The 20200-nt window shown below is 40.2% G+C and overlaps 2 protein-coding genes across 2 annotated transcripts; both read right to left on the bottom strand.

The window, feature by feature from the left end:
* Nucleotides 1–15158: 15158 nt before the first annotated feature.
* On the bottom strand, nt 15159–15421 carry LOC101833360 (overexpressed in colon carcinoma 1 protein homolog). Its single transcript, XM_005063809.4, has one exon. It carries the CDS (start codon nt 15348–15350, stop codon nt 15159–15161), a length of 192 nt encoding a protein of 63 aa, XP_005063866.1. The 5' UTR covers nt 15351–15421.
* A 2112-nt stretch (nt 15422–17533) lies between these two features.
* LOC121134439 (olfactory receptor 4D10) lies at nt 17534–18475 on the bottom strand. Its single transcript, XM_040732661.1, has one exon. It carries the CDS (start codon nt 18473–18475, stop codon nt 17534–17536), a length of 942 nt encoding a protein of 313 aa, XP_040588595.1.
* Nucleotides 18476–20200: the final 1725 nt, after the last annotated feature.

The raw sequence follows: 20200 nt of genomic DNA, 5'->3' as shown, positions 1-20200 counted from the left end.
CTTATGGCGATTGTAGGTGTTTTGGTTTTATATTTTCATACATTTTTTCCTCCTTTTTTATTTATCTTTTTACAGGTTACTCTCAGTTCGCTCTTCCTCCCCTCCTTCCCCAGCCCCTCAATCCCTCTAACCCCCCACCCAACTCTTCCTGCACTCCCTAGGGATGGTAAGCGCTTCCATGAGGTATTTTCAGAGTCTGTCATATCATTCCTGCCAGGGCCTAGGTCCTCTCCCATGTGTCCAGTCTGAGAGAGCATTCCTCCATGTGGAATGGGCTCTCAGGGTCTATTTGTATGCCAGGAATAAATACTGCTCTACTCTCCAAGCTCCCATATATTTCTGAGGCCTCTTCTCTGACACCCAGGTTATGGAGGTGGTGATGTGTGCCTGGATCCTTCCCATGCTGGCCTCTCAGTCATCAGTCTGGGGTCCATGTGTTCCCCCTTCTTTAGTTCAGCTGCCTCTCGGGTTTTGCCAATCTGATCTTGATTCCTTTGCTCATCCTCTTTGCAATTGGGTTCCAGGAGTTCAATTCGGTTTTTAGTCTGCCTTTGCTTCTGTCAGTCACTGGATGAGGGTTCTAGGATGGCATATAAGGTAGTCATCTATGTCATTATCGTGGGAAGGCATTTAAGGTAGCCTTAATGCCCATTGGTGTCATTCTTGTAGACCTGTGAAGATCTCACTAGTGCAAGATCTCTTCTCCAACTTATAATGGCTTCTTCTATTGTGTTATCTCTCATCCTTCTCTCCTCTAATCTTGCCCTGGCTCATCCTTCCTGTCTCCATGTCTTCTTCTCCCCTCCTCTTTTTCCCCTTTTCCTTCTGCCCTCCCTCCACATTTTCTCTATTCACTCTTCAGTTGAGGGGCATCTAGGTTGCTTTCAGGTTCTGGCTATTTCTATAATGCCACTATGAACATAGTTGAACAGATGTCCTTATGGTATGAGTGTACATCATTTAGGTATATGCCTAAGAGCGGAATTGCTGGATCTTGTGGTAGGCTGATTTCCATTTTCCTGAGGAATCTCCATACCGATCTCCACAGTGGCTGTATAAGTTGGCATTCCCACCAGCAGTGGAGGAGTGTTCCCCTTTCTCCACATCCTCTCCTGCATAAATTGTCATCAATGGTTTTGATTTTAGCCATTCTGATGTGAGTGAGATGGTATTTCAGAGTTGTTTTGATTTGCATTTCCCTGATGGCCAAGGATGTTGAGCACTTAAGTGTCTCTCAGCTAGTTTAGACTCCTCTGTTGAGAATTCTCAATTTTGTTCTGAAGCCCACTTTTTAACTGGATCCTTTGGTGTTTTGGAGACTTGCTTCTTGAGTTCTTTGTAAATTTTGGAGATCATCCCTCTGTCAGATGTGGGGTTAGTGAATATCTTTTCTTATAATGTGGGCTGTCATTTTGTCTTTTTGACTGTGTCTTTTGTCTTGCAGAAGCTTCTCAGTTTTATGAGGTCCATTTATTAATTGCTAATCTCAATGTCTGTGCTACTGGTGTTATGTTCAGGAAACTGTCAACTGTCACCTGTTGTTTGGGACTATTGTAAAAGGTGATGTTTCTCTGATGTCTTTCTCAGCCCATTTATCATCTGTTCATAGTGCTACTGATGTTTTGAGTAGATTTTGTATTCTGCCACTTTGCTGAAGGTGTTTGTCAGGTGTAGGAGTTCCCTTGCAGAGTTTCTCGGGTCACTTATGTAAACTATCATATCATCTGCAAATAGTGGAAGTTTGAGTTCTTCATTTCCAATTTGTATCCCCATGATTTTCTTTTTTGTCTTATTGCTGTAGCTAGAACTTCAAGTACAATATTGAAGAGATATGGAGAGAGTGGACAGCCTTGTCTTGTTCATGATTTTAGAGGAATTGTGTTGAGTTTCTCTCCCTTATTTTGATGTTATCTGTTGGTTTACTGCATATTGATTTTATTATGTTCAGGTATGTTCCTGTTATCCCTGATCTCTCTAGGACCTTTATCATGAAGGGGTGCTGGATTTTGTCAAAGGCTTTTTCAGCATCTAGTGAGATGATCATGTGGTTTTTCCTTTGCAGTTTGTTTATATGGTGGATTTCATTGATAGATTTTCTAATGTGGAACCATCCCTGCATCCCTGGGATGAAGCCTGCTTGATCATGGTGCATGATTTTTCAGATGTGTCCTTGGATTCGATTTTTCTAATATTTTATTGAGTATTTTTGCATCAATGTTCATGAGGAAAATTGGTCTGAAGTTCTCTTTCTCAGTTTTGTCTTTGTGTAGCTTGGGTACTAAGGTAATTGTAGCTTCATATAAAGAGTTTGGCAGCTAATCTCCTGCTTCTATTGTGTGGAACACTTTGAGGAGTATTGGATTAACTCTTCTTTGAATTTCTGGTAGAATTCTGCACTGAAGCCATCTGGGTTGGGGCTTTTTTGATAGGGAGACTTTTGATGACTGCTTCTATTTCACTAAGGGTTATAGGTCTGTTAAGATTGCTTATCTGTTCTTGATTTAATTTTGACAAGTGATATCTATCCAGAGTATTGTCCATTTCCTTTAAATTTTCGAATTATGTGGAGTACAGGATTTCAAAGTATGCCCTAGTGATTCTCTGGATTTCCTCAGTGTCCATTGTTATGTCCCCCTTTTCATTTCTGATTTTCTTAATTAGCAAGCTTTCTCTGCCTTTTGGTTAGTTTGGATAAAGTTTTGTCTATCTTGTTGATTTTTCTCAAAGAACCAACTCTTTGTTTCATTGATTCTTTACAATGTTTTCTTGTTTTCTACTTTGTTGATTTCAACTGTCAATATGATTATTTCCTGCCATTTATTCCTCCTGGGTGAGTTTGCTTCTTTTTGATAGGAAAATCTTTTCCCAACCCTTTACTCTGATGCAATGTCTATCTTTGACATTGAGATGTGTTTCTTGTGTGCAATGGAAGCATGGGTTCTGTCTTGGTATCCATTCTGTTAGTCTGTGTCTTTTTATAGGCAAGTTGAGACTGTTGACATTGAGGGATATTAATGACTGTTGTTTGTTGACTCTTGTTTATTTTTGATTTATTGGTGGTGGTGTTATTGTGTGTAGATTTTCCTATCTTTTTCTTCTGGTGTTTGGTAAAGTAGGATTATCTATTGCCTATTTTTTTTTTTTTGAGTGCAGTTATCTTCATTGGGTTGAAGCTTTCCTTCCAGGACTTTTTATAGGACTGGATTCATGGATATGTAATGTTTTAATCTGGCTTTGTCGTGGAATATTTTGTATTGTCCATCAATGGTAATTGAAAGCTTTGCTGGGTACAGTAGTCTGGGCTGGCATCCTTGTTCCCTTAGCGTTTGTAGTACATTTGTCCAGGATCTTCTGGCCTTCATAGTTTCCATTGAGAAGTCGGGTGTAATTTGGATAGGTCTGCCTTTATATGTTACTTGGCCTTTTTCTTTAGCTGCTCTTAATATTTTCTCTTTATTTTGTAGGTTTGATGTTTTGATTATTATGTGGCAAGGGGACTTCCTTTTTTGGTCTAGCCTATTTGGTGTTCTGCAAGATTCTTGTATTTTCATAGGCATATCCCTCTTTAGGTTAGGGAAGTTTTCTTCTATGATTTTATTGGATATGCTTTCTGATCATTGAGCTGTATTTCTTCACCTTCTATACCTATTATTCTCAGTTTTGGCTTCTTCATAGTGTCCCATATTTCCTGGATATTTTGTGTTAGAGATTTTTTTAGAATAGAGATTTTCTTTGGTTGATGACTGTATATCCTGTAATGAGTCTTCAACTCCTGATATTCTCTCTTCCATCTCTTGTATTCTATTGGTTATACTTACATCTGTAGTTCCTGATCGTTTACCCAGTTTTTCTATTTCCAGCATCCCCTCATTCTGTGTTTTCCTAATTGTTTCTATTTCACCTTTCAATCCTTCAACCGTTTGAGTTGTTTCCTTCATTTGTTTGGTTGTTTTTTTTCCTTGGCTATCTTCAGATTCTTTAAGAGATTTGTTTATTTCTTGAATTTTTTGGTTTGTATTTTCCTCCATTTCATGAAATTTTTTGCTTTTTTTCCTTCTATTTCTTTAAGGGATTTTCTCATTTCTTTTTGACGGTCTTTATCATCTTCATATCATAATGCTTCATTTATGTAGTGCTTTTCAGGTCTTGCTCGCGTTGGGTCTCTAGATTCTGGTGGAGTCATATTGGTCTTTCTATTGGTGAGTGTGTTCTTATACTGTCGTCTTCCCATCCCTTCTTTCAGTGGGTGCAGGTGGGGTTTCTTTTTTTGTCAGAAGACAATTTTTTTATTACTTTAATTTTAAATAGCTTCCTTCACATGTCAATTCCAGTTCCCTCTCCATCCCCTCCTCCCGCACCCCCTGACTATCTACCCCAGCCTCCCACACTAGTCCCACTTCCTTCCATATAAAGGATATCCAGAGTCTGTCATTTCGCTCAGGTCAGGGTCCAGGCACTCCCCTAAGAGTCCAGGCTGAGAGATCATCCCTGTTTGTGTTATGGACACACAAAGTCCATTTGTATGCCAGGGATAAACACTGATCTACTGCCCAGGGCCCCATAGGTTGCCCAGGCCTCCTCACTGACTCTCACACTCAGGGAGTTTGGATCAGTCCTTTGCTGGCCTCCCAGCTGTTGGTCTGGGGTCCAAGAGCTCCCCCTTGTCTCTTCTGGTTTCGCCAGCTCATTCTTTGCCAATTTGTTCATCCCTCTTCTTTCTCTGTCACTGGGTTCCATGGGTTCAGTTCAGTGTTTAACTGTGGGTGTTTGCCTCTGCTTCCACCAGTCACTGGATGAAGGTTCTAGGATGGCATATAGGGTAGACATCAAGTTCATTGTCAGGAATGGGCATTTAAGGTGGTCTCTCCACTATTGCTTAGCTTGCCAGTTGGTGTCATCCCTTTGATCACTAGAGGCCCATCGGTGCCAGATCTGTCTTCTAACCTATGACTCGCTCTATTATAATATTTCTCATCCTGTTCTCTCCCTATTCTACCCCCCACTCAACCTTCCTGTTCCTCCATGACCTAGTCTCTCTTCTCTTCTCCCCTTCTCTTCTTCTCAGCTCCCACTCAACCCCCCACCTCTTGCCATGTTCCCAATCTGTTCAGGAGATCTTGCCTCATTCTTTTTCTCTGGTGTACCATGCATATCTCTCTTAGGTTCTTTCCTGTTTCCCAGACTCTATGGCAGTGGAAGTGCAGACTGGCACTATCCTGATCCATGTCTAAAATCCATATATGAGTGAGTACATACCATGTTTGTCTTTTTGTGACTGGGTTACCTCACTCAGGATGGCTTCTTCTAGTGCCATCCATTTGCCTGCGTATTTCAAGATTCCATTGTTTTTTTCTGCTGAGTAGTACTCCATTGCATAAATGTACCACATTTTCTCTATCCACTCTTCAGTTGATGGGCATCTAGGTTGCTTCCAGTTTCTGTCTATTACAAATAATGCTGCTATGAACATAGTAGAAAAGATGTCCTTGTTGTATGAATTTTCATCTTTTGGATATATGCCTAAGAATAGAATTGCTGGATCTTGTGGTAGATTGACTCCCATTTTCCTGAGGAATCTCCATACTGATTTCCAGAGTGGCTGTACGAGTTGGCACTCCCCCCAGCAGTGGAAGAGTGTTCCCCTCTCTTCACATCCTCTCCAGCATAAATTGTCTTCAGTGTTTTTGATTTTATCCATTCTCACAGGACTAAGATGGTATCTCAGAGTTGTTTTGATTTGCATTTCCCCGATGGCTAAGGATGTTGAGCACTTTCTCAAGTGACTCTCAGCCATTTTAGAATTCTCTATTTAGTTCTATACCTCACTTTTTAATTGGATCCTTTGTTGTTTTGGGGACTTGCTTCTTGAGTTCTTTGTAAATTTTGGAGATCATCCCTCTGTCAGATGTGGGGTTGGTGAATATCTTTTCCTATTATGTGGACTGACATTTTGTCTTGTTGACTGTGTCCTCTGTCTTTCAGAAGCTTCTCAGTTTCATGAGGTCCCATTTATTAATTGCTAATCTCAGTGTCTGTGCTACTGGTGTTATGTTCAGGAAGCAGTCTCCTGTACAAACTCGTTCAAGGGTACCTCCCATTTTCTCTTCTAAGAGTTTCAGTGTGGTTGGATTGATATTAAGTCTTTGATCCATTTGGACTTAAGTTTTGTACAAGGTGATAGACATGGATCTATCTGCAGTCTTCTGCATGCCAATATCCAGTTATGCCAGCACCTTTTGTTGAAGATGCTTTCTTTTTTCCATTGTATAATTATTTTAGCTTCTTTGTCAAAAATCAAGTGTTCATAGGTGTGTGGATTAAAATCAGGATTTTCAATTCAATTCCATTGGTCTACCTGGCTATTTTTGTGCCAGTACCAAGCTGTTATCAGGAGTATAGCTCTGTAATAGAGCTTGAAGTCAGGTATGCCTCTTGAAGTTCCTTTAGTGTATAGGGTTGTTTTGGCTATCCTGTGTCTGTTGTTTTTCCATATAAAGTTGATTATTGTTCTTTCAAGGTCTTTGAAGAATTGTGCAGAATTTTGATAGGGATTGCATTGAATCTGTAGACTGCTTTTGTCAAGATTGCCATTTTTATTATGCTGATCCTACCAATCCAAGAGCATGGGAGATCTTTCCATTTTCTGATATCCTGTTTGATTTCTTTATTTAGAGACTCAAAGTTCTTGATATACAGGTCTTTCACTTCTTTGGTTAATGTTATCCCCAGATATTTGATGCTGTTCATGGCTATTGTAAAGGGTGATGTTTCTCTGATTTCTTTCTCAGCCACTTTATCATCTGTATATAATAGGGCCACTGACTTTTTTTGAATCAATTTGTTATCCTGCCACTTTGCTGGAGGTGTTTGTTAGGTGTAGGAGTTCCCTTGCGGAATTTTTCGGGTCACTTATCTAAACTATCATATCATCAGTAAGTAGTGAAAGGTTGACTCCATCTTTTCCTATTTGTATCCCCTTGATCTCCTTTTGTTGTCTTATTGCTCTATCTAGAACTTCAAGTAAATATTAAAGAGATATGGAGAAATTGCGTTGAGTTTCTCTTTAGTTTGATGTTAGCTGTTGGTTTACTGTATATTGCTTTATTATGTTCAGGTATGTTCCTGTTATCCCTGATCTCTCTAGGACCTTTATCATGAAGGGGTGCTGGATTTTGTCAAAGGCTTTTTCAGCATCAAGTGAGATGATCATGTGGTTTTTCTTTTGCAGTTTGTTTATGTGGTGGATTACATTGATAGATTTTCTAATGTGGAACCATCCCTGCATCACTGGGATGAAGCCTACTTGATCATGATGGATGATTTTTCTGATGTGTTCTTGAATCCGATTTGCTAATATTTTATTGAGTATTTTTGCATCGATGTTCATGAAGGAAATTGATCTATAGTTATCTTTCTTAGTTGTGTCATTGTGTGGTTTGGGTGTCAAGGTAATTGTAGCCTCGTAAAAAGAGTTTCGCAGTGAGTCTTCTGCTTCTATTGTGTGGAATATTTTGAGGAGTATTGGATTAACTCTTCTTTGAATTTCTGGTAGAATTCTGCACTGAAGCCATCTGGGCCTGGGCTTTTTTTGGTTTGGAGACTTTTGATGACTGCTTCTATTTCATTAAGGGTTATAGGTCTGTTTAGATTGTTTATCTGTTCTTGATTTAGTTTTGGCAAGTGATATCTATCCAGGAAATTGACCATTTTCTTTAAATTTTCAAATTTTGTGGAGTACAGGTTTTCAAAGTATGCCCTAATGTTTCTCTGGATTTCCTCAATGCCCATTGTTATGTCCCCCTTTTCATTTCTGATCTTGTTAACTAGCATGCTCTCTTTCTGTGTTTTGGTTAGTTTGGATAAAGGTTTGTCTATTTTGTTGTTTTTCTCAAAGAACCAACTCTTTGTTTCATTGATTCTTTGCAATGTTTTCCTGGTTTCTACTTGATTGATTTCAGCCCTCAATTTGATTATTTCCTGGCATCTGCTCCTCCTGGGTGAGTTTGCTTCTTTTTGTTCTAGAGCATTCAGCTGTGCTATTAATTCTCTAGTGTGACTGTTCTGTTTCTTCATGTGGGCACTGAGTGCTATGAACTTTCCTCTCAGCACTACTTTCAGAGTGTCTCATAAGTTTGTGTATGTTGTGTTTTCATTCTCATTGAATACCACAAGTCTTTCTTTTTTTATTTCTTCATTTACCCAGGGATGTTCAATTTCCATGAGTTTGTAGGGTTTCTGCGATCTGTGTTATTGTTGAATTATAATTTTAATGCATGGTGGTCTGATAAGATACACGGGGTTATTCCATTTTGTTGTATCTATGGAGGTTTGCTCTGTTTCTTATTATGTGGTCAATTTTAGAGAAGGTTCCATGTGGCGCCAAGAAGAAGGTATGTCCCTTTTTGTTTGGGTGGAATGGATAGATGTCTGTTAAACCCAGTTCAGTCATAAGTTCTATTAGTTCATTTGTTTCTTTGTTAAGTTTCTGTCTGGAGGTCCTGTCTAGTGGTGAGAGTGGAGTGTTGAAGTCTCCTACTATTAGTGTGTGAGATTTTATGTGCAATTTGAGCTTTAGTAATGTTTCTTTCATGAATGTGTGTGCCTTTGTATTTGGGGCATAGACATTCAAACTTGAGACTTCATCTTGATGGAATTTTCCTCTGATGAATATGAAATGTCCTTCTTCATCTCTTTTGATTGATTTTAATTTGAAGTCTTATTTGTTAGATATTAGGATTGCTACATGTGCTTGTTTCTTGGGTCCGTTTGATTGGAAAATCTTTTCCCAACCCTTTACTCTGAGGTAACGTCTGTCTTTGACATTGAGATGTGTTTCTTGTATGCAGCAGAAGGATGGGTTCTGATTTTGTAACTATTGTGCTATTTTGTGTCTTTTTATAGTCAAGTTGAGATCATTGACATTGAGGGATATTAATGACCATTGATCAATGATTCTTGTTTGTGCTTGATTTATTGGTAGTGGAATTATTGTGTGTAGGTTCTCCTCCCTTTTTCTTTTGGTGTTTTGTAAAGTGGGATTATATATTGCCTGTGTCTTTGTGAGTGTAGTTATCTTCCTTGGATCTAGGTTTTCCTTCTAGCACTTTCTGTAGTGCTGGATTCATGGATACGTATTGTTTAAATCTGGCTTTGTCGTGGAATATTTTGTTTTCTCCATCTATGGTAATTGAAAGCTTTGCTGGGTACAGTAGTCTGGGCTGGCATCCTTGTTCCCTTAGCGTTTGTAGTACATCTGTCCAGGATCTTCTGGCCTTCATAGTTTCCATTGAGAAGTCGGGTGTAATTTGGATAGGTCTGCCTTTATATGTTACTTGGCCTTTTTCTTTAGCTGCTCTTAATATTTTCTCTTTATTTTGTAGGTTTGATGATTTGATTATTATGTGGCAAGGGTACTTCTTTTTCTGGTCCAGCCTATTTGGTGTGCTGTATTTTCATAGGCATATCCTTCTTTATGTTAGGGAAGTTTTCTTCTATGATTTTGTTGAATATGTTTTTTGTACCTTTGAGCTGTATTTCTTCACCTTCTTCTATACCTATTATTCTCAGGATTGGCTTCTTCACGGTGTCCCCTATTTCCTGAATATTTTGTGTTAGGGATTTTTTGGTTTTGAGATTTTCTTTGGTTGATGACTGTATATCCTCTAATGAGTGTTCAACACCTGAGTTTTTCTCTTCTATCTCTTGTATTCTATTGGTGATACTTGCATCTGTAGTTCCTGATTGTCTACCCAGCTTTTTTTATTTCCAGCATCCCCTCATTCTGTGTTTTCTTTATTGTTTCTATTTCAGCTTTCACTGTTTCAACTGTTTGAGTTGTTTTTTCTTTGTTCTCTTTAGATTCTTTTAGAGATTTGTTTATATCTTGAATTTTTTGGTTCTCCTTTTCCTCCATTTCATGTTTTTCTTTGTTTTTTCTTCTATCTCTTTAACGGATATCTTTGTTTCCTGTTTGGGGGTCTCTATCATCGTCATAAAATAATTTTTAAGGTCTGTCTCTTCTGCTTTATCTATGTAGTGCTTTTCAGGTCTTGCTGGTGTTGGGTCTCTAGATTCTGGTGGAGTCATGTTGGTCTGTCTATTGCTGAGTGAGCTCTTATTCTGTCCTCTTCGCATCTCTTCTTCCAGTGGGTGCAGGTGGTGTATTTCTGTCTCCACTGGTGTCCTTCTTTCCTGACGCTGAAGCTGGGGACACCGGTAGGTGGGTTCTGGAAGGACTGATGACTTTCCTGAAGCTGGTGACGCCGGAGGATGGTGTCTGGAATGACTGATGCCTTTCCTGTGTTCTCGGGTCCTTTGGATGCCATGAGCAGGCCCCCAGAAGATTGATGGGATGGGTGATGGGCTGGCAATGTGCGGGTGGTCCCAGGGGGACCCAAGCTCACCTGAAGTTCGGGTCGCCGGAGGTTGGGGTCTGGAAGGACTGAAGCCTTTCCTGTGTGGGCAGGTCCTCTGGATTCCAGGACCGACCCCAGGAAGATTGAGGGAGCTACACTCGTTTTCTCATTACTAACTCTATTACTGTGCAGAATAATAATGAAAGGGTAAGGAAGACCTTAAAGTAGATAAGGATATCTCCCCAAAACTGGTGGAGTGCTATGCTCAGGACTTTCTTGGGTAAGCTTAGAAGAAGGCATAAATGATTCATAAGAAATGTTGTACAAATATCAAAAACCCCACAAGCATGCAATATGTGGAGATCAAAACCAAAAGTGACACAGCAACCATCATATTGCTCAGCTTTGCTGGATCTTTGTCAAGCAACTGTGTTGACTTTATGACTTTGGCTGTTCCTATCAGATAAGGTTGTGTCATGCTGGGAATCAAACCCAGCTCATCTGGAAGAGCAGTATGTGCTCTTAATAATTCATCATCTCCCCAGTTTGGACTATATTTGCAGGAAGAATGTGAAAGTATTTGATGTGTTGATGTGGAAAAATCCAGTGAATATTGGAAACCACATTTAATGGGCCATTTTAGCAGGATCTTGAAATATAAGAATCATGATATGTATGTGGACAGTTCATTTATGGTTCATGGGTTTTTAGAAAGCAATGCAGAGTCTATCAGGAACAGAGAAAAGGGCTGTTCTCACGATACTTTGGCTAAGAACCTGGGTGTTGATCATGCTGGTACTGAAGAAGACCAGTGACATGAAATGTCCCATACTTTTCTGGAATAATACAAGATACTTGGAGCCCAGGAAACAAATCTCAGGTTCTGGGCACTGAGTTATAGGACTTGGTATTTGCCCTGCTAGATTTTGTTTTGCTGTCATTGTTCCTTGTGATGTTTCAATTCTTCCCTTTTGAAATAAGAATATTACTCTGCCATCATACGTTAGAATTATATAAGTTTTTAAAATTTTATAGGATCCCACAGTTAAGCAACTTGGAACTTTAGAGAAAATTTGACTTTTTAAGGTTGGACTATATTTTGCATTATGAAAAAACCTCTGAGACTGTGGGAATAAGCGGTTAAAGGTTATTGTTCAAAAGTGATGTGTTTGTGTGTCAAACCAACAAATGGTAGAGTGTATTAGTTCTAATTGTTAATTTGGCACAATATAAATCACCTAGGAAAATGCTCTCAATGAAGAGTTGGCTATATTGGGTTGGCCTTTGGGTATGTCTGTGGGGGACTGTCTTATAAAGTTAATTAATGTGGGAAGACCCAGCTCACTGTGGGTGGTACCATGCACTAGTCAGGGAGTCCTGACTTGCAAAAGAGTGGGGGAATTTGAGACGAGCACAGGTAAGCAAGCAAGTGAGCAGGCATGTTTTAATTTCTCTCTGCTCTTAGATGTGGGAGTGATATGACAAGCTGTTTGAAGTTCCCAGTTCAACTTCCTCAAAATTGTGAACTGTAACCTGGAATTTTATGCTGAAATAAACCCTGTTTCTTCTAAGTGTGTCAGACTAGTTATAGCAATGGAAATGAAAATAGAGCATTAGTCATATACTACATTCAAATGAAAAAGAAATAGATTAAAAAGAGGAACAGGAAAAATACAGGGTAGAGATAACACAAAAACAGTCCAAAAGCTGAGTAACAATTTCACAAAGTGTAGAAACTCTCAACCTGCTTGTCCCATTGCTACACCAAAACCTGAAAAAAGCAGCTTAAAGAAGGAAGGGTTTGCTTTGTCTCACATTTTGAGGAAAGGATCTACCATGGTGAAGAAGTCATGGCAGCAAAACCATGCAGAATGTATAAAATCTAGTTTTCACTAAAAAGCAAAATGCATTGACTACTATTTTTATATACCTCTAGATGCCAGATATGAGACAGTGAGTCAGATAGCCTTGCTTTCATGCCACTGACATTCCAGTGTGAAGATACAAGTATCTGCTAAAATACATATGATTCTGGGGGTATTTCTGAAGATACAAAGCATTATAGAGAAGAATAGACCAGAGTAAGGATAGAAGGTAACTTAGTAGTAAGCTATTGTCCCTAAAAGTGTAGTAAAGGAATGGTGACACTTGGTAGGAATGTGACCACTCTGACTGAGGTGGGGTTTGTGTGGGAAGAATACATAGAAAGACGGTATGGCAGCAACAAGGTACAACCATGTGAACTGTGTTAAGTTGCTTCTGTATTGTTTTGATATGACACCATGCCCATGGCAACTCACAGAAGATTTACCTGGTGACTTCCAATTTCAGAGGGTTAGAGTCCATGGTCATCATGGTGGGGAGGCAGCAGGCTGACAGGCATGGCGTGACAGCAGCAGTTAAGGGTGCTTGATCCACAAGCACGAGGCAGAGAGATATCTGGGAATGGTGGAGGCATTTGAAACCAGCTGCAAAGCTCACCTCTAGTGACATGCCTCCTCCACTAGGTAACACCTCCTAATCCCTCCCTAAGTCCTTTCACCAACTGGGGGACCAAGAATTCTAGCATATGAGCCTATGGGGGGTCATTTTTCTTCGAGCCATTAAATGGACTTTCAGTGCAGGGTTCTTCATCTTCGAGTACACGAAGAGACACTGGGTATTAGAGAAGAGGGCTGATGTGTTCTGCGTCACAGATAGCGTTCAGACAGCAGAAGGGGGCAAGGTTGAGAATATGCTCTGTAGAGATTGATTTGTACATTATTATTATTTATTGGTTGCTGCGGGTGGTAAAACTGGGGGCTTCACACATGCTGGGCAAGTGCTCTATGACTGAGCTAAACCTCAGCACTTGGGTTTCTTTTATGAACACAGTTTAGTTCTAGATCTGAAAAGGAATAACTGTAACAGGGACTGTAGATGTAGCTGTGTTGATAGAGACCTACCTTGCTTGCATGAGGACCTGGGTTCAGTGCCCAACACTCCATAAACTGAATGTAGGGGTGTATAGACTAGGTGTGGTGGTGTACACCTGTAATCCCAGTGCCTGGGAGGCAGGAGGGCCAGAGGTTTAAGGTCATCATACTGAACTACCTAATGAGTGAGAGGCCAGCTTGGCTCACATGACACCTTGTCTCAAAAAGTAAAAACAACAATGACAACAAAACAACAGGAAAAAGAAGGCTATCCCAAGATCAAGAACATTTCTAGTGTATCCTCTCTTTATCCTGAGATAACTCCTCTGCAAGACTTGAATATAGAGCTTATGTGAAGTTAAAAATTACTGTTTGTTTACTTCGTATTATATGCAAATTTTCATCAGCAGGTAGTTCTCAAACTTCCCAATGCTGCTATTTAGACCAATGGCTGAGAGGCCAGCATGGGACTGATCCATAACCCCAGAACATGGGTGTCAATGAGGAGGCCTTGGCAATCTATGGGGCCTCTGGCAGTGGATCTGTATTTATCCCTAGTTTACGAATGGACTTTGGGAGCCCATTCCACATGGACGGATGCTCTCTTAGCCTGGACACATGGGGGGGAAGGCCTAGGCCCTGTCCCGGATGATATGACAGACTTTGGAGATTGCCCATAGAGGCCCTCACCTTCCCTGGGGAGCAAAAGGGGGATAGGGTTGGGGGGTTAGGGAGGCTGGTAGGGGGTGGGAGAGGAGGGGGAGAGAGACAGAGCCCGGATTGACATGTGAAGCAAGCTTGCTTCCAATTTAAATAAAAAAAGATGTAAAAAAATATAATACTATGTTGACTTTTAAAAAATCATTTATATGATTCATATTCAAATTAATTAATAATGTTTAATTCTTACTAATTTTATATTTTGGTATTTAAAATATATTCCTTCAGTAACCTTTGCATATTAAAAATGTAGATATTGATATTTTAAAGCTGTTATTCTTTTTTTTTAAGGGGGATAAAAATGTTTAATTGCGGAAATACATTGGTGAACTGAGCCACTTACACCGCAGTCATAAGTAGGTATACATGTTGTTAGCAAATTAAGAACTTTCCAGGTAGCCATCCTGCCAAGCCTCACCTGCCAGCCCTAAGAGACAGTACGGAATGAACACGATGAAATGCTGGTTACACGCAAGGAGAACAGGCAGCTGGGCAGCTGGAGAATCTGTGGCCATGTAAGCCTCTGACTAAAGAGAACAGGAATTAATACCCATGTGAGGACAGCATGCAAATTTAAACAGTTCATTTTCAAATACTGCAGTGCTCTCAACAGAGGGAATTCCCTTACATTTAAATAAAAATTTTAAACCAAGTAGTAAGAAAGGGAGCTAAGTGTAGGACTCCATTTACCAACTTTACAGCTACAAAATAACGAAGTAGAAACATCAAGGGACAAGAGGCAATTACTTCAGGTAATTCCTTTATATGTCCCTAATGTCATGTTATAAATACAAGGATTGCATTATATAAAAACTATCAAAAGAGTGTCAGTGAAAAGACATGAATTTTGTGAACTGTGTTGAATGGCCAGGATGGAAACTGCTATGAATCCTGGTGGCCCAGGCTGGGTAGCAGCAGCCTTCAGGGCTCTCTCACTGGTGGGCACACACAGTCCCCCCAGTGAGCACGAAGTCTCACCCATTTCCTTCAGTGGCCACAACATTCAGTATGTACCCATGGCTTTGACTACACAGTTAGGATTTGGGAGTGGTGGCACAGCAGGGGACAACCTTTCAGAATTAGTTTGAAGACACAAGGTTCCTGGAGCCAAATTCCTTCCAAATTCATGAGCAAGCTCTTGGGTATCCAGACATTGCATTATCTTCCTCTAATTCTTTCGTACTGCCTTTGCTTGACTAGACACCATATTGGCAGCTTCAGAGGGCAGGCCAACATACACTCCTCCATAGTTTCTCCTCTTGTCGTCGTCTGTTATGGAGTCTTCCGTCGCATCTTTAACTGCTCCTGTTGCACCTCGGCCCGCGCCCCCGCTGGTGGCAGTGGAGTTCCCGCAACCCATCACGCCGCCCGCCCGCGGGGAAGCCGTGCTCTGGACCTCACCACCGCCGCAGGTCCCGGAGGCAGAGACCCGGACGGACAGCTGTTATTCTTTTTAGGAAAAGATTTATGCATTTTTGTTTCATGTGTTTTTCCTATGTGCTTGGTATGTATGGAGGACAGAGGGAGAGTGCAATCTCTTAGAACTGGGGTTATAAAAGTTACAGATATTCAAATTTCAAATAACCATTCATTAAAATGAAATTTTCTGAATAAGAAATATTAGTTGTAGGTCTTTTTTGAAAGTCCAGTATAATTCTGTTGTGAATCTACGTGGGTCTAGATTTTTATTAAGTCGGGAAGCTTCTATTAGGGTTTCAATCTCCTCTTTTTTTATGGGTCTGCTTAGGTTGTTGATCTCTTCTTGGTTTAACTTTAATGGTTCGGATGAATCTAGAAATTTATCCATTTTGTTTAAATTTTCTACTTAATGGAGTACAGTAAATCTCTACAATATTCTGAATTTCTTTGGTGTCTGTTGTAATGATAATTTGAGTCCTCTCTTTGTTTTGTTTGCTTGGGTCAAAAGTCGGTTGATCTTGTTTATCTTCTAAAAGAACCAGCTCTTAGACTCATTTTTTGTATTGTTTTCTTTGTTTCCATTTCATTAATTTCTGCTTTGATTGTTTTTTATTATCTCTTACAATCTGTTGGATTTGGGTTTGGTTTGTTGTTTTTCCAAATTCTTGAGTTGCACCATGAAGTCATTTTTTATGCCTAGCACCTGCCCTGATGAAATGACAGACTATGGATACCCCCCAGGGAGGCCTCCCAGGGCAAAGTAGTGTGGATTTGGGGAGGGAGGATGGGGAGGTTAGTGGGAGGGCATGGGAGGAGGGGAAAATACATTAAAAAAAGAAATTATCTAGTGTGGAGTTGTGAGTAAAAATAAAACCCCTCTCCTATGTATTGCGTTGTTGGGCATGCTATCACAGTAACAGGAAAGACTAAAGACTTAACAAGATTGTCAGTTCTTGCCACGTTTCTTCCTTTGGCATTTGGAAGCTTGTTCATGCCAGGAACCAGATACTGCAGGACTGAATTATGTTTGAACTAGTTAGAGTGGGTCACTGTGATGATGCCAGACGTCCTTTAACTGTGACTACACTGGAAGGACAAGCCACGCTGGGCAGCAATTGCACCTCCTAGCTCCAACTTGGTGCTTATGGATGGACGACTCCACCACTTCTAAGTTCCTGGTGGGGATTGATAGTGTGACCTCATTCTGAGACACCCTACATGACTACTTGTTGTGAGCTGAGCTGTACCTCTCAGAGTCACATGATACAGCCTCATCCTCCAGCAACTCGGGGTGTGACTCCGTGATTGACCCTTCCTATCTGCATTCACAGGCTCAACCAAAGGAGGATTGGAAATATCCTTTCTTCTTTAAAATCTTTTTTCATTTATTAAAAATATATTTTTCATAAAAAGAAATTGGAACAAATGAGTTTTGAGAAGTATTAACTTGCTTTGGGCTGTAACTGAGTTCTAACAAAGTTTTTGAGCCAATCTTTTGACTGTAACATCATAAAGATGCACAATGATACTCAGGAAGGGAAAAATTGCAACACACTTTGATTAATCAATTCTAGTTCTTTTGGTTTCACTGAAGAAATGTCTGTTCAAAAACTAAAATTGATGCATGAAAGTTCTGAGAAGTTCAGATTTTTTAGTGTCTATAAATAAAGACTCATTGGCACACAAACACAAAGTTGGAGTTAAGTGATTGAAACAATATTGGTGTTTTGGCACACACCTGCAACATTAGCACTTGGTAGCAAGTACAAGAAGGTTGATGTTTTGAAGATACCCTGGGTCACATAGTATCAGGCTAGCCTGGGCCACACAATGAGGTCCTATGTCAAAAATAAAACCAAAAAGAAAGAAATGAATGCTAAAGACTAATAGACTTTGCAATCACATTCACCATTTGCTTTTATCCTTCAATCCTACAGATTTCAGCAAGATTTACTTCAGTGGTTTAGGCATGATTCCAAACACTGAAAATGTAAAGGAGAATTATACCTATCAACTTGATAATTTTTTTGGTGTCTTAATATATCAGAATAAGAGAAATGAGTAGGCAGCATAGAAAATAGAGCTTATTTATGCCTGAACATTTAAAGTGGCAACAGGCAGAAGCTACTTCTCTATTCCATCAGAAGGGCCAAGTCTTTTCCTGAGTCTCCTCATGGCTGACTTCATCTCCTGGTTTCTCAGAGTGTAGATCAAGGGGTTGAGCAGAGGGGAGATGACTGTGAAGGTCACAGAGATGGCTTTATCTGTGGGGAGGGCAGTGAATGGTCTGGCATAGACGTAGATACAGGGCACAAAGTGCAGGGTGACCACAGTGATGTGTGAGGTGCAGGTGGAGAAGGCTTTTGTCCTGCCCTCTCCTGACTGAGACCTCAGCAATAATAATATGACCATGTAGGACACCAGGAGCAAGAAAAACCACAGCGTGGTGAGCATCCCATTATTGGAAATCATCAGCATCTCCAAAACAAAGATGTCTGTGCATGCAAGTTTGAGAACCTGGGGGACATCACAGTAGAAAGTGTCAAGAACATTGGGTCCACAAAACGGAAGTGTCAGCAAGAGAGAGATCTGCACGATGGAGTGGACAAAGCCTCCTGCCCAGGAGGCCACTATTAACCCAATGCAACGGCCTCTGCTCATGATGGTCACATAGTGCAGGGGCTTAGAGATGGCCACATATCGATCTAAAGCCATCACTGAGAGAGAAAACACATCCACTCCTCCAATAAGGTGAAAGAAAAACATCTGAGCGAGACAGCCATTGAAAGAGATGGTCTTTCTGTGTGAGAGAAGGTCCACAAGGACCTTGGGTGCAGTGATGGAGGAAAAGCAGATGTCAGCAATAGACAAATTCCTGAGCAAGAAATACATGGGGGTGTGAAGGCGAGACTCACAGGTCACGGTGACCATGATGAGAAGGTTTCCCAGTAGAGTTGTCACATACACCAGGAGAAGGAAAAGAAACAGCAACACACTCACTTCTTGACTCTGGGTCAGGCCAAGGAAAATAAGTTCTTTGACTCTGGTGTAGTTTTCCATCTCCATTAAATCACCCTGTTACTTTCTTTTTTTTTTGTTTCAAGGCTCAGGCTATTTATCTTGCCTTCCTAAGCTCCTAGGATACAATCAGAAGTGTTTCTTTGTTGTTGTAGCATCTGAAATAGATTGTTGTCCACATTCTGAATATTGTGGTTAATTTGATAATTAAACTACCCCATAGAAAATCATTTAGTGTTTTTTCTCTAGATAGCAACATTGGAAAAGAAAACCTATTAAGTCATGACACTTAGAATATTTATAACAGAAAAAAACTAACCATGGTTCATTTTGATGCTTTTGGCATGAAACTTCAATGGTCTAAACATTTTCCCCCCTCAATTGAAATCTGTGTAATTCTATTTGGAGTTCTGTTACTTGAGCATCAAAGATTCTGGCTTCCCTAAAAAAAGTGGAAGGACCACTTTCAAGTTATCTTTCCCTAATTTGTTAATATTATTATTATTATTAATCAGTTTTATTCTATATTGTATAGGGAGACTCTTGGTTATGAACATATAGAGTCTGGAATTTTCCTGAAAGATCGTTTGTTTATTGCTAAAGGCAGGGTTTATGAGTTAGTGACAAGCAGCACTGAGCCCTCTGCTGTGAGAAAATGAAGGAGTAGCTCCACCCTCTTCTTATTGTGTCATTAACTAAATGAATGATGGGACTGTGAACTGTGAGCTGTCAACAGTGTCATTTTGAGCAGGCAGGGAAGAGGAGGAAACTGTGTGTACGTGCGTCTGTGGTGCTGTGTTGTGTGTGTGTGTGTGTGTGTGTGTGTGTGTGTCTGTGGTGTGTGTGAGTTGTGTTGTGTGTGTGTGTGTGTGTGTGTGTGTGTGTGTGAATCTGTGTCTGTGTAGGAGGCAGTTGGTGGAGACTCATGTGACATATTATAGGACTGAAAAAGGCTGAAGCTGCCTGGGTCTGAATACAGGTTCCCAATTTCAGCCTCTCTCAAAAACAGGAATCGCCGGGTGTTGGTGGTGCACGCCTTTAATTCCAGCACTCAGGAGGCAGAGGCAGGCGGATCTCCGTGAGTTCGAGGCCAGGCTGAACCGACAGCCTCCAAAACAAAGAAACCCTGTCCCGTAAACAAACAAACAAACAAAAAAACCAAAAAACCAAAAAACAAAACAAAACAAAACAAAAAAAAACAGGAATCAAGTAGACACCTACTCCTCCTCCCTCTGTTTCTGCCTCCTCTCTCCAGTTGTCATCATCAGTGGGTCCATTTGTAGGTTTTGGGAAAAAGCAGTAGGAGACTCATGATGATCTAGAGGGTCTATTTATCTCAAGCCTAAGTTGTCTGGTGAATGGTTCTTTTATAAATTCTTGAGAAGCAGTGTTTACTTAGTCCCAGTAGATGAGAAGAGATGAAAAGAGACTATACTTCCATCAAATTGCAACAGTTGTATGTGGGGACTCAGCTTTAAATGTTGTTGTATATAGCTCCAGAGTCATTCTATTTATTGGAACAATCACTCTTTGAGCACTCAGCAAGTTGATGAAGAAGATTTCTTCATCTCAAGTTTAGTGTAAAGACACTAGAAATCCTCTTCCTGACTGACTATTTAATTTAAAAGTCACAAATTTCCACTTTCTCACACATCTTTAGCTCCCCTAAAACTGTACACCAAAGGCTGATGTTCAAAAAATAGAGCCAGACTCCCCCAAATTAGTTTTGATTGTATTCCTGACACTGACTTTTTAGGAATTTCAAAAGTATAC

The sequence above is a fragment of the Mesocricetus auratus genome, unplaced genomic scaffold (assembly GCF_017639785.1).
Source record: "Mesocricetus auratus isolate SY011 unplaced genomic scaffold, BCM_Maur_2.0 Super-Scaffold_4256, whole genome shotgun sequence".
Taxonomy (NCBI): Eukaryota; Metazoa; Chordata; class Mammalia; order Rodentia; family Cricetidae; genus Mesocricetus; species Mesocricetus auratus.
Note: the sequence above shows the minus strand (reverse complement) of the source record. Positions and strands in the feature narration are given on the sequence as shown.

Excerpts from the sequence above, each read along its gene's own strand:
- LOC101833360 (XM_005063809.4), bottom strand. The coding sequence starts at position 15,350 with ATGGGTTGCGGGAACTCCACTGCCACCAGCGGGGGCGCGGGCCGAGGT.
- LOC121134439 (XM_040732661.1), bottom strand. The coding sequence starts at position 18,475 with ATGGAGATGGAAAACTACACCAGAGTCAAAGAACTTATTTTCCTTGGC.